The following is a 14535-nucleotide window of genomic DNA, read 5'->3' as shown; positions in this document are numbered from 1 at the left end:
AGCGAGGGCGGGTTTCCCCCCGGCCGTACCTTGGGGAACCAGGCCTTCTTCTCACAGTCCCACTCGAACTCGGTGCCGTCCGCGTCCACGAACGTGCTCGCGCGGCCCCGCGCCTCCTCGGCCTGTCCGCCCTCCAACAGCCGCTGCAGCCGGAGCTGCTCATGGAAATCAGCGTTCACCTCCTCGCCGCTCATCCTCCTCCTGCTGCTGCTCCTGCCGACCCGGGGTGGGGGGAATTTATCAGCAATCGGCCCAAAAATAAAGGCGCTCAGCCGCTACTCTCTTAAAGTCGCCTTAAAGCACCTGGATACGCAGAATCGCCGAACTCTGACCCTCGGCATCCTGTTTGATGCGTCATTTCCGGGAGGTGTGTCTTCTGCTTGTGGAGGAGGGGCTACAGCAGCTGGTGATGGTTCAGGTACAGGTACAGGTGTGTCTGCAGGTATGTCCCCCATCCACCTGTTCACTGACTCCTTCAGCAGCTGGAACTTTGTACCCCAGCCCTCCTGGCTCTGAGGTAGGGGCACTACCAGTGCACCACCAGTCCATGTTCGCAATCAGCCTGAGGCTCATGGCGTTCAACGCTTGTCAAAGTCAGAAGGGCCAGGAACGGCTCAGTTGGTTAGCACTGCTGCCTTACAGGGCCAGGGACCTGGTTTGATCCCATCCTCGGGTAACTGTCTGTATGGAGTTTGCACATTCTCCCTGTGTGTGTTTCCTCCTACAGTCCAAAGGTATTCAGGTTAGGTGGATTGGTCATGATAAATTGCCCACGGTGTCCAGGAATGTGCAGTCTGGCTAAGGGAAATGCAGGGTTATAGGGATGTGGTCGGGGATTGGGTCCAGATGGGATGCTCTTCCAGGGGGACAGTGTGGACTTGATGGGCCAAAGGGCAAGTGTTCAAATTGTAGAGATTCTATAATTATTACTTAGTTGTTACCACCCAAAATTGGATCCAGGTGCTGTCTTCAGATGGGCTTTGGTTATACCACTTTGATAGGCATTAAAGATACTACCAGAGCCATCCTTCTCATTGTGAGATTTCACTGTGTGAAGAATAGCTGATGTCTCTGCCCAGATAATATTCTGTTGTCTGCTATAGGGAGAGGCTGAATAGGCTGGGGATACTTTCCCTGGACCATTGGAAACTGAGAGGTGACTTTATAGAAGTCTATAAAATCATGAGGGGCACTGTAGGTGATTCTGGGCTTCCATGACACCTGTCAGGGCACAGCATGTTGGAACCTTGAGACCTGGACTGGCAGATGATGTGGGGAGGGCTGAATCTTTCCCAAACCAGAGGTGCCAGGAAGGTGGTTGTTGCGCACAAGCCCCAAGTTGCACATGTTTTCATTCCTGAAGAAGGGCTTATGCCCAAAACATCGATTCTCCTTCTCCTTGGACGCTGCCTGACCTGCTGCGCTTTTCCAGCAACACATTTTAAACTCATGTTTTCAAAGTGCCAATCTAGATTGCATAACTCCAACGCAAATTGTGTCTTGCGTCAGGAGTACAGACACAGAGCAAAAGACCAAATTATGGAACTCAGAAATCCAGGACCTCTGAGCTAGAAGGCCTGGGTTCAAGTTCCAGCTGCTCGAGAAGTGAGTCTCTGAACAGGTTGATGAGAACATATCTCTGGACTGTGGGTACACTTTTTGCTGCACCTCTCTTAAAGCACGTCAAATCCCTTTTTTCTATTGCCCCTGTGCTTGCTGAGCTACATTGGCATCGCACTAGAGGAAGGAATGTGGGTACATTTGATAGAATGCAGGTCATTTACAAGAATAGTTCAAAGGAGGAGACACTTCAGTTATGGGGAGAGATTAAGTCAGTTTGCCCTTGGAAAGAAGCAGACTGTGAGAAGATCTGATATAAGTTTCCAAAATCATGACAGCTCTGGATAGAGTACATGGGGAGAAAATGCATCATGAAACTCTGCTCTTCCATTTCTACCCCCTTCAGAATCCTGTTTTGATTGCCTCACCATTGGTGATCCTTCCTTCAGGACACCCCTGAAAACTCACTTCTTGAACCTTTTCCTAATATCTCTTTTTGTGGTTCAGTGTCATGTTTTAGATATTTTTATCAACCTGTCCAGGCATATAATGGGACACCTCTGGAACAAGTGGGCCATGATGCCAACTTTTTGATCCACACTTAGGTACGTTACCTTTGCACCACAAGAATCCCTTCAGTGTTATGTTTTATAATATTTCTGTGAAACGTTTATTATTATTAAAGTTTTTATAGCTGTTATTGTGCTTGCTTGAGTGCTATTAAATCTGTCTATTAAGAGTAAAATCAGTTTACTCCAAATCTTTTGGACATTTTCACTGGGTTGATTAGTGATCAACCTGGTGTAGGTACAAACTCTATGCTATTACTTGCTGCAGGATTCTGCACTATCAGTGGCCTACTGTTGAAGCCACATTATTTGTATGGCTAGTCCAGTTCAGTTTATGTTCAATGATAGCCCCAGGATGTTGATAGTGAGGTATTCAGTGAGCCATTGAATGTCAAAGTGCAATGATTGGATTTTGACTTGTTGGAGCTGGTCATTGCCTGACACTTGTGTGATGCGAACATTAGTTTGTATACTAACATTTGAACTATGAAACCCAGATCCTTCTGTACCACAAATTCTGCAGTCTCTTTCTATTTAAATAAAATTTGCTTTTCTATTTTTCTGCCCAGGCCACCATGTTCGCATATCTCACATTATAGTCCAATTACCAAATTGTTGCCCATTCATCAGCAAACCTAGTAACCATAATTAAATCCCTTCATTTAAGGCATTGACATTGCTCTGATAATGGGAGACACAATCCAAGGGTCATGTGTTCAAATAGAATGTTAGCTAATAATATTGTTTTCTTAAATACTTTCAACAATTTCTATTGCTTTTTTAAAAATCAGAAGGTGTTCTTAAGTTAGATATTGCAATCAGTTGTCCTCTAACTTCATCAGAATTTAGGAATCTCATTTACTGATATTTCCTGATTATCCATCTTCTTAATCAGACACGTTTGATAGGGGCAGCAGAAGAAAATGTTAGAAAGACAAGTGTTAAGACACGACGGTGAATTCTTCTGTTAATTAAACCAAATATCCAGAAAACCTCACCCCTCCTCATATCTGTTAAAGTATGAGTGACAGAGAACTCCCAAATTCCACTATCTAAATAAAATAATATCAATTTATTCTTTAACTCTAAAAGTGAACATTAAATAACAACTATTCACAACTCTAAGCCCCCTTTCTCTTAACTGCTTATTATCTGCCTCTAACTCTATAACAATATGCTGTTCCAATAAAATGCTTATTAAAATTAGATCAACTGAATTTCAAAACCATACTGTGACTGTCGTCGGTGTCTTTCATCTTTTGGCTGAAAAACTCCCTGGGTTGTCTTCTTTCTTTTTAATGTGAAGTTGTTTCATATGAAAAAGGTATGTTTCATTGAGAGTGTTTTAAATGGCAGTTGTTCTATCTGACTTTCAAACTGCTTGCCTTTGTTTTATACCCCAAACATCGGATTGTCTCATTGGTTTGAGGTTGGCAAAATAATAAATTCTAGCTTGATTGGGTTTCAGTATCCTGAGGTATAATTTAAAATGATTACATTTGAATTGTTATCAAAACAGTAACCAACTCAGGTATCTATTTCATAGCCAAATGTTACGTATTTTCAATTTTCCAGTACACTCTGGAACTGCTGGTTAGTCATATGACAGGTGCTTGTAAGCTCTCAGTGCAAACAACATTCACTCTCTCTTAAAGGTACAGTACACACCTTCAACTTCCTAACATCTCCCCCCTCAAGAAAAAATGAACCATCATAATGAAAAAATGGCTTTTTTTCCTAATTCCTAATCCCATTGCAATGAAATACATAGGACGTTAATCTAAGTTCATGTTAATTTCTGCACACACAAAAACATTGGTATATGTTCAATCTTATCTATACTTTATCTTTTAAATCCATGATAAAGCATCTGCTATCACATTTTTATGACCCGCAACATGTACAAATTGTAAATGAAAAGTCTGTAACATAAGACTCCATATTCTTGTCTTTAAATTGTTTCAAGAATGTAAGAGGATTGTGATCCGCATACACAACTGTCTCCGACACACTGTTGGTCACATAAACATTAAAATGTTGTAAGGCCTGTACCAAACACACTAATTTCTTTTCAACGGTAGAGTATTTTCTCTGGTGGGTGTTGGGTTTCTTTGAAAAGTAGCCAATTGACTGTTCAATTCCATCATCATCTTCCTGTAGCAGTACAGCTCCAACTCCTGTATCTCTAACATCGATCATAACTTTGAAGGGTTTCAAAAACAAATTTGATGTAATTAAAACAGGTATGGTGGTTAATACTGCTTTTAAATTCTCAAGTGCCTCCTGGCATTGTTCTGTCCACCGAAATTTTGTGTTCTTCTTCAGTAAATCTGTTAGCAGTGTTATGAAGGTGTAGATGTGTACTGTACCTTTAAGAGAGAGAGGAAGATGGCAAGGACTGAAAGCACAGAGTGTGCTGACCAATTTTAAAATGTAACATTTGGTTGACACAAATAGCTTGTGCTGTGTTGCCGTGGTACAAAAACAAATTCAAATTCAGCCAATCAGTTTAAATTATGCTTCAGAGACCAAAATCCAATCAAATATGAATTTTACTGATTGGGATGACATCAAACCATTCAAATGATCCAATGTTTTTTAGTATAAAAGCGGACATTTTGAACAGTTAGGGGGAGAACTGCCAAGAAACCGACAAGTATAGACTGCCAGCAGAATAGCTCCCCGAAAGATACCTGTCCATAAGAAATTTGTGCAGCAGAAGCCCAAAGTCGACCTAGAGAAATCTACAGAGGAAAATCTACAAAGGTGAATCGACAAAGCTGACTGGTTTTGAGACGTGATTTTTTTTCTTGTAAATCTTAATCAGGGTTTTTTTAATGGCACTAGTATTGTAGAGTGGAGGTAAAAGATAGATTTAAGAGAAAGGAGTTGTAAATAGTTGTCTAATGTTCTCTTTTGGACTTAAAGAATAAAATTGTTAATTTTTCCTTTAAATAGTGACCTCTGGGATATTTCTTTGAACCTCGAAATTTAACAGATTACAGCGTGAGGTGAGCTTCTGTGTGTGTTGGGTTTAAATTAGCAGAGGGAGTTCCCCCATGTTATAACAGCAGTGCTACCATGCTGCTGAAGTTTGGAATAAACTTCCTGTAGAATTCGCTTAGTTCTAAAAATTGAAGCTCATCTTTCTTTGAGGTTGGTCGTGGAAATTCTTCTATGGCCTTTGTCTTGGCATTCCTTGGAGTCAACCTTGCATAACCAACGTTATGTTTCACGGACGTCACCTCTGCCTTCGCAAAATCTGTTTTCTTTAAGTTCATTATCAGTTTCTCATAATCATTCAAAGAGCTGTGCCAAACCGTACCATGTATTCTTTCCATGACTTGCTAAAGATCACTACATCATCCAGAAGACCTGCACAGTTTGTTAACCCAGCCACAACTCTGTTCATGTGTCTTTGAAATATGGCGGGTGCGTTCTTCATTCCAAAAGGCATCACTTTGAATTGATATAGCCCATTTGGAGTTACAAATGCAGAAATGTCTTTCACTTTCTCTGATAAAGGTACCTGCCAATAACCAAGCAATAAGTCCAACTTTGTGATGTAACTGGCTTGTCCACCAAGGAGCAACTATTGAGTGTCCTTGATAAGTATGTACCTGTCAGGCAGGGAGGAAAGGGTCGTGTGAGAGAGCCATAGTTTAATAAAGAATTGGAATCCCTTGTTAAAGGGAAGAGGGCGGCCTATGTAAAGATGAGGCATGAAGGTTCAATTGGGGAGATTGAGAGTTATAAGGTAGCCAGGAAGGATCTGAAGAGAGAGCTAAGAGCAGCAAGGAGGGGACATGAAAAGTCCTTAGTTGGTAGGATTAGGCTTTCTATAGGTATGTCAGGAATAAAAGAATGACTAGGGTAGGAATAGGTCCAGTCAAGGATAGTAGTGGGAAGTTGTGTGTGGACCCCTATCGGCTTAAACCTTTCAAAGCCAGCCAGGTCAGATGGAAGTGGAGGCCATGCTCGACAAGGACATTATCGAACCAAGAGAGAGTAAACGGAGTTAGCTGATTGTCTCAGTTGCCAAACCTGACGGGACTCAACGATTCTGCGTGGATTATCAGTAGGTCAACGCTGTTACAAAATCGGACTCACATCCAATTCCTAGATTAGAGGTCTGTATCGAGAACGTTGGACAAGTCAGTTACGTGACAAAGTTGGACTTAATGTGTGCTTACTGGCAGGTAGCTTTATCAGAGACGGTGAAAGTAATTTCTGTGTTCGTCATCCCAAATGGGCTATATCAGTTTAAAGTGATGCTGTTTGGAATGAAGATTACACCTGCCACATTCCAAAGACCCATGACCAGAGTTATGGCTGGGTTAACAAACTGTGTAGTCTATTTGGACGTTGTAGTGATCTTTAGTAAGTCCGGGAAAGATCACATGGTACAGTTGGCAGAGCTCTTTCAACAACTATGAGAAGCAAAACTGGTGATAAACTTAAACAAAATGGAATTCACGAAAGGAGAGGTGACGTTCTTGGGTCAGAACATTGGTCATGGAACGCTGACTGCACAGAACACAAAGACAAAGGCTCGCGAGGAATTCACACACAACCAACCTCGAAGAAAGAGGTGCTTCGATTCTTTGGACTCTGCGGATTCTCTCGGAAGTTTGTTCTAAACGCCAGCCATGTAGTGGGACCATGACCCGATTTACCGAAGAAGAAGACAAAGTTTCGGTGAACAGAACCATGCCAGGAGGCATTCGACCATTTGAAATCAATATTAACCACCAAACCAGTTTTAGTTAACACCAAACTGTTCAAAACCTTTTAAAGTCGCCATCGATGCTAGTGACATAGGAGTTGGAGCTGTACTCCTACAGGAAGATGAGGATGGGATTGAGCTGCCGGTTGGTGACTATTCGAAGATGATCAACATCCACCAGAGGAAATAGTCCACGATTGAAAAAAAATGAGTTTGATACTGTCCTTACAACATTTTTGACATGTATGTCACATGATGATTAGGGGTTTAGATAGGGTTGACCGTGAGAACCTTTTTCCACGTATGGAGTCAGCTATTACGAGGGGGCATAGCTTTAAATTAAGGGGTGGTAGGTATAGGACAGATGTTAGGGGTAGATTCTTTACTCAGCGAGTCGTGAGTTCATGGAATGCCCTGCCAGTAGCAGTGGTGGACTCTCCCTCTTTATGGGCATTTATACGGGCATTGGTTAGGCATATGGAGGATAGTGGGCTAGTGTAGGTTAGGTGGGCTTGGATCGGCGCAACATCGAGGGCCAAAGGGCCTGTACTGTGCTGTATTTTTCTATGTTTCTATGTTTCTTTCTCTATACAGACCTCCAGTCTTGGTTTTGGGTATGAGTCTGATTTTGTTATGGCGTTGACGTTCTGATAGTCCACACAAAATCGTTGAGGCCCGTTAGATTTGGGAACTAACACAATCGGCAAACTCCACTCACTCTGACTCGGTTTTATGGTATCTTTATTGAGCATCACAATGACTTCTTTCTGGACCTGTGAGGCTTTGAAAGGATTAAGTCCGTAGGGGTATTATTTCATCAGAACAGTACTCCCTACTTCCACCTCATGTACAATAGTACTAATCCTCCCCATCTTATTCCTGTATATGTCCTCATACTGCTAAAACAAACCTTTCAACTGAGTTCTTTGCACCTGAGACAGATAGTTCACTAACTTATCCCATTCCTCAAGGACTTCCTCATTGTTTAACGTATTTTGAGGTATATCAACTCCATGACACCTGGATTCCTCACTCGATGGGGCAGTAATTAACATCTGTTTCTCCTGTTCCCTGTGTCTATTATAATAAGGTTTCAACATATTTACATACATACCCAATACAATTTTTTTCTATCCAGCATCTTTACCAGATAGTTTACCTGACTTAACTTTTTCTCAATTTGATAGTGACCACTAAACCTGGCTTTAAAGGGATCTCCTACCACTGGCAACAATACTAATATGTTATCCCCACGGGAAAACATCAGTATTTTAGAGTTTATAACCTGTCACCTGCTTCATTCTATGCCGTGCCCTCTACCCGATTTAATGTCTCCTTCACCTCAGATACATAATCCAAGTTTGAGATCTCTGACTTTGGTCTTGTCAATTTCTCTTTAATTAATTTCAAAGGCCCTTTCACTTCATCTCCGAATATTAACTCAAAGGGAGTCAATTAAGTAGTTTCATTTGAGGCATCTCTAATGGCAAACAATATGAATGGAATACCTTTATCCCAATCATTCGGGTAATCCTGACAGTAGGGTCTTAACATGATCTTCAGGGTTTGATACCGCCTTTCCAAAGCTCCCTGGGATTCAAGATGGTACACACTTGATTTAAAGTGCTGTATGCCTAAGCTATCCATGACTTCCTTAAACATCCTAACAGTAAAATTAGACCCTTGGTCCAATTGAATCTCTGGGTAGCCCATACTGCTTGGAGAAAGCTACTCACCCCTCTACCATCCTATCTGGTAAGCATATCCATTATGGTTAACAAGTACTGGTTCCCACTTTTAGGGAGCGGATCTACACAATCAATCATAAACCGCATGAAAGGTTCTTCGTATGCGGGAATAGGCAACAAAGGTGCTGGTTTTATTACCGCCCGTGGCTTACCTACCATTTGGCACGGATAACGTGTACGGCAAAAGTTAGTCACATACTTGTGCAGTCCAGAAATGCTTTTGTATCTTAGCTTGAGTCTTCCTCTCACCTTGGTGACTTCCTACTGGTGATTCATATGCTACCCATAACACCTCCTGTCTGTATGCTACCGGCAACACAATCTGGTGCACTTTGGCCCATTTCTCCTCTGCACTAACCTGCTGAGGTCTCCATTTTCGTCTAAGAGTTACAGGGAAGTAGTTACTCCTCGGCACAAAGAAAGCTGGGTGACTGTTTGAAGGGGGAAAAAAACAGTCAGTGGAGGGAACCCCTGTGGTCATTCCCCTGAAAAACATGTATACCCTTTTGGAAACAACTTACCAGGGGTATGCAGTGGGACCCAGGTCTCTGGCACAGAGCCTGTCCATAAGACCATAAGACAAAGGAGTGGAAGTAAGGCCATTCGGCCCATCGAGTCCACTCCGCCATTCAATCATGGCTGATGGGCATTTCAACTCCACTTACCCGCATTCTCCTCGTAGCCCTTAATTTCTTGTGTCATCAAGAATTTATCAATCTCTGCCTCGAAGACATTTAGCGTCCCAGCCTCCACTGCACTCTGCGGCAATGAATTCCACAGGCCCACCACTCTCTGGCTGAAGAAATGTCTCCGCATTTCTGTTCTGAATTTACTCCCTCCTAATTCTAAGGCTGTGTCCACGGGTCCTACTTTCCTTGCCTAACGGAAACAATTTCCTAGCGTCCATCCTTTCCAGCCATGTATTATCTTGTAAGTTTCTATTAGATCTCCCCTTAATCTTCTAAACTCCAATGAATACAATCCCTGGATCCTCAGCCATTCCTCGTATGTTAGATCTACCGTTCCAGGGATCATCCGTGTGAATCTCCGCTGGACACGCTCCAGTGCCAGTATGTCCTTCCTGAGGTGTGGGGACCAAAACTGGACACAGTACTCCAAATGGGGCCTAACCAGAGCTTTATAAAGTCTCAGTAGCACAACGGTGCTTTTATATTCCAACCCTCTTGAGATAAATGATAACATTGCATTCACTTTCTTAATCACGGACTCAACCTGCATGTTTACCTTTAGAGAATCCTCGACTAGCACTCCCAGATCCCTTTGTACTTTGGCTTTATGAATTTTCTCATCGTTTAGAAAGTAGTCCATGCTTGTATTCTTTTTTCCAAAATGCAAGACCTCGCATTTGTTCATATTGAAATTCCATCAGCCATTTCCTGGACCATTCTCCCAAACTGTCCAGATCCTTCTGCAGCCTCCCCACTTCCTCAGTACTACCTGCCTGTCCACCTAACTTCGTATCATCGGCAAACTTCAGTCCCTTCATCCAGATCATTAATATATAACATGAACAGCTGCAGCCCCAACACTGAACCCTGTGGGACACAACTTGTCACCGGCTGCCATTCCGAAAAAGAACCTTTTATCCCAACTCTCTGCCTTCTGTCAGACAGCCAGTCCTCAATCCATACCAGTAGCTCACCTCGAACACCATAGGCCCTCACCTTGCTCAGCGGCCTCCCATGTGGCACCTTATCAAAGGCCTTTTGGAAGTCTAGATAGACCACATCCACTGGGTTTCCCTGGTCTAACCTACTTGTCACCTCTTCAAAGAATTCCAACAGGTTTGTCAGGCACGACCTCCCCTTCTGTCCCTGTTGCACAGAAGGGAAGGAGGGAAAGGAAGAGAGTGTCAGTCATTGGGGAATCAATAGTTAGAGTTTCAGATAGAAGGTTTGTTGGGAACGAACAAGACTCGCGGTTGGTGTGTTGCCTCCCAGGTGCCAGGGCCCATGATGTTTCAGATCGTATCTTTTAGGTTCTGAAGGGAGAGGGTGACCAGCCTCAAGTCATTGTCCATGTAGGTACCAATGACATAGGTAGAAAGAGAGATAGGGATGTAAGGCGGGATTTCAGTGAGCTAGGGTGGAAGCTGAGAGCTAGTTAACCGAGTTATCTCCGGTTTGTGAGGCAAGGAATAAGGAGAGACATCAGCTGAATACGTGGCTGCAAGGATGGTGCAGGAGGGAGGGTTTCAGGTTCTTGGATAATTGCGGGTCATTCTGGGGAAGGTGGGACCTGTACAAACAGGACGGGTCTTCACTTGAACCAGAGGGGTACTAATATCCTGGGTGGGAAATTTGCTGGTGCTATTTGGGTGGGTTTAGACTAGCTCATCAGGGGAATGGGAACCTGAGGTGTAGTTGCAATGTACAGGAGGATGAGAATAGGGAGGACAGGGACAGGATTTCACAGTCACAGGAATGTGCTGGCAGACAGCAAGCTGGTTTGAAGTGTGTCTACTTCAACGCCAGAAGTGAGGCGATTCAATTTGGGAAGAATAACAGGAAGGCAGAGTACTGGGTCAATGGAAAGATTCTTGGTAGTGTGGATGTGCAGAGGGATCTTGGAGTCCATGTACATAGATCCCTGAAAGTTGTCACTCAGGTTGATAGGGCTGTTAAGAAGGCATACAGTGTGTTAGGTTTCATTGGTAGAAGGATTGAGTTCCGGAGCCACAATATCATGCTGCAACTATACAAAACGCTGGTGCGGCCACAATTGGAATATTGTGTACAGTTCTGGTCGCCATATTTCAGGAAAGGTGCAGAGGAGATTTACCAGGATGTTGCCTGGTCTGGAGGGAAGATCTTATGAGGAAAGGCTGAGAGACTTAGGTCTGTTCTCATTGAAAAAAGAAGGCTAAGAGGGGATTTAATAGAGACATACAAGATAATCAGAGGATTAGATAGGGTAGACAGTGGAAGTCTTTTTCCTCAGATGATGATGTCAGCTTGTACAAGGGGGAATAACTACAAATTGAGGGATGATAGATTTAAGACAGATGTCAGAGGCAGGTTCGATACTCAGATAGTGGTAAAGGCATGGAATGCCCTACCTGCCGATGTAGTTAACTCAGCCACATTAGGGAGATTTAAACAATCATTGGATAAGCACATGGATGATGATGGGATAGTGTAGGGGACAAACTGAGAATAGTTCACAGGTCGGCGCAACATCGAGGGCTGAAGGGCCTGTTCTGCGCTGTATTGTTCTATGTTCTATCTTCTGTGATTCTATATTTAAGATAATAACCCTCAGGAATACATTCTGACTCCTTTTCTGAGTATGCATCTATAGATATCTTTTACTGTCTCGTATTCCTGTTGTAAATCCATTAGCCTTTCAGGACTAAACACTTCTGCCTGACCCTCTGCCTGTTCAGGTTTTTCCTGCATCATTACATCAAACAGGGTGTCCACTAACTGAACATCAACTCCTTCGTCTTTCCCTTTAGTTTTTGTTTGTGCTGTGAATAATGATAGTGGGATCTTGTTACTACAGAGTCTGGAAAAATTCCAGGATATATTTCTTCTAACATCCCCAGTTCCCTGGTCTTCTTTTGGCTTCTCCACAACAAGGGGTGTCACTCCCACCTTGGATCCTGCTAAATTGTTCCCAAAAACAAACTGTATTCCTAGAACTGACACTCTGTCAATCATTCCCACTGTTCCTTTCCCAGTTTAGAGCTGGCATTCCATAGGGGCACGCTAAACTTATGTCTATCTATTTCACAAATTACCACTTTCTTGGGCCACAGGTCAGAAAGAGTGCAAATGCGTTCATCTCTTACTATTAGAGACTGATTAGATCCTGTATCTCTCAAAATTATGACTTCTTCTCTTTCTCCCCCTGTTCTTGCTGAGTAAACTTTACCCACAGAGGTGAAGTCTTTATAGAGATCATGCACTAACTCAATACTCAGCCGCTACCTAGGCTGTGCACTCTACTGCAGCTCCTCAACCTTTCTTGGGGTTTCCTCTACTACTTTCGCTAATGCCACTGGCTTAGCATCTTTTGCCACATTTTTTTCCCTTTCTTTAATGACCAGCACTGTGACTTTACATGTCCCGCTTTCTGGCAGTGAAAAATCTTTTCCCGGCGCCTTTCTTAAACCACCAGCACTGTAATTTTCTGTATCCCACTCCATTACAGTGAAAAGGCCTGAGGCCTTTCACCTCCTTTCCACCTTCTTGAGCTTCTTTTCCACCTGTGGTGAACTATTACCAGTGCGCTCTAATCTTTGCTTTGTGATGTAGGATCTCCCTTTCTCCCAATTTCTATCCCTCACAGGATGAAATTCTTGCCTGAAGCTAAATTTTGCCTTATGCCACCAATGCATATTCATGTGCCATCTCTACTGCTGTTCTCACTTCTTGAACTTTCTGTTCATCCACATGAATTCTTATCATCTCTGGAAGTGAGTTTTTAACTCCTCCACAGAATAATTTCTGTTAGAGCCTCATGGGTTTTATCTATCTTCAAGGCCCACAGCCATCTATCAAAATGACTTTGTTTAATTCTTTCGAACTCAACACAAGTCTCACCTGGTTCCTTTTTTTATGTTTCTGAACCGCTCTCTATATGCGTCTGATACCAATTCATAAGCACTCAAATCAGCCTGTCAACAATATAATCTCTTGACTCCTCATCTGACAGTGTTGCAAATATCTCACTAGCTCTGCCGACCAGCTTAGTCTGAACTAGCATTACCCACGAGTTCACTGACCACTCCATCTGCCTAGCCAATTTTTCAGGCTTCGACATCTTTCTCATCAAAATTTGGCAGTGTTTTAACACATTTGTATATATCACTACCTTCTCTCTTCAATCCTGTTAACTTGACTTTCCTGACTAATTTAAAGTCAGGTAAAGTCAGTAATTAAAAATACGGGGTAGACCATTTAGGACAGAGATGAGGAGAAACTTCTTCACCCAGAGAGTGGTGGCTGTGTGGAATGCTCTGCCCCAGAGGGCAGTGGAGGCCCAGTCTCTGGATTCATTTAAGAAAGAGTTGGCTAGAGCTCTCAAGGATTGTGGAATCAAGGGTTATGGAGATAAGGCAGGAACAGGATACTGATTAAGGATGATCAGCCATGATCATATTGAATGGTGGTGCAGGCTCGAAGGGCAGAATGGCCTACTCCTGCATTTATTGTCTATTGTCTAATTTGCAAGTTCTGAAGTTCAAATTCTCTCTCTCTCTTTCTCTCTCTTGTCTCGCTTTTTTTATCTTGTCTCTCTCTCTCTTTCTTTATGTTCAGCTAAGAACCTTCCCTGCTTTTTTTAATCATCTAACTCCAATTGCCTCAATTGTAACTTAAGTTTTTCTAACTCCACTGCACTTGTCTGTTTCTCTGACACACCTAAGTGCTTGATCAACTCCCTTACAACTTCAGCTTTCCTTTTGTCCCCGGTTAGACCTAATTCTAACTTATTTGCTAATCCTAAATGTATGTCCTCCTTCTGATCTTGGCAAATTTGGAAGCATCTTCAAATCCCAGAACCCCTTTAGCAATCTGAAGAGCCATTTCTCTTAATTTAACCAACCACAAGTCACTGAAATTCTCTCACCTACATTTTATTTAAAGATTTAGGGCGCTAATCGACAAGTGTTTAAATCTGCTGGGATCTTTTGTACCCCAAATCTGTCCAAATCTCAGACTGGATCTGTCTAACCTTGTCTAAATCATGGACATGAGCCCCCAAACTGTTATGACATGGCAGTGAATCCTTCTTTTAATTAAACTAAACACCCAAAAATCCTCACCTCACCTCGTAATCTGTTAAAATATGAGTGGCAAAGATCTCCCAAATTCCACTATATGAAGAAAATAATATCAATTTATTCTTTAATTCTAAATGTGAACATTAAGCAACAACTATTCACAACTCTAAGCCCACCTTTCTC

The 14535-nt window shown here is 42.6% G+C and overlaps 1 protein-coding gene across 1 annotated transcript in view; it reads right to left on the bottom strand.

The window, feature by feature from the left end:
* The window catches only part of htatsf1 (HIV-1 Tat specific factor 1), an 18820-nt gene extending 18475 nt beyond the window's left edge, over positions 1-345 (bottom strand). The window contains exon 1 of the mRNA XM_043709080.1: positions 30-345. Within this exon, the coding sequence (XP_043565015.1) occupies positions 30-194 (165 nt within the window). The 5' untranslated portion in view covers positions 195-345. The remainder of the gene's footprint in view (positions 1-29) is intronic.
* Positions 346-14535: the final 14190 nt, after the last annotated feature.

Source organism: Chiloscyllium plagiosum, chromosome 19 (genome assembly GCF_004010195.1).
Source record: "Chiloscyllium plagiosum isolate BGI_BamShark_2017 chromosome 19, ASM401019v2, whole genome shotgun sequence".
In the NCBI taxonomy this organism is placed as follows: Eukaryota; Metazoa; Chordata; class Chondrichthyes; order Orectolobiformes; family Hemiscylliidae; genus Chiloscyllium; species Chiloscyllium plagiosum.
The sequence above is the reverse complement of the archived record's forward strand: the minus strand, read 5'-3'. Positions and strand labels throughout refer to the sequence as shown.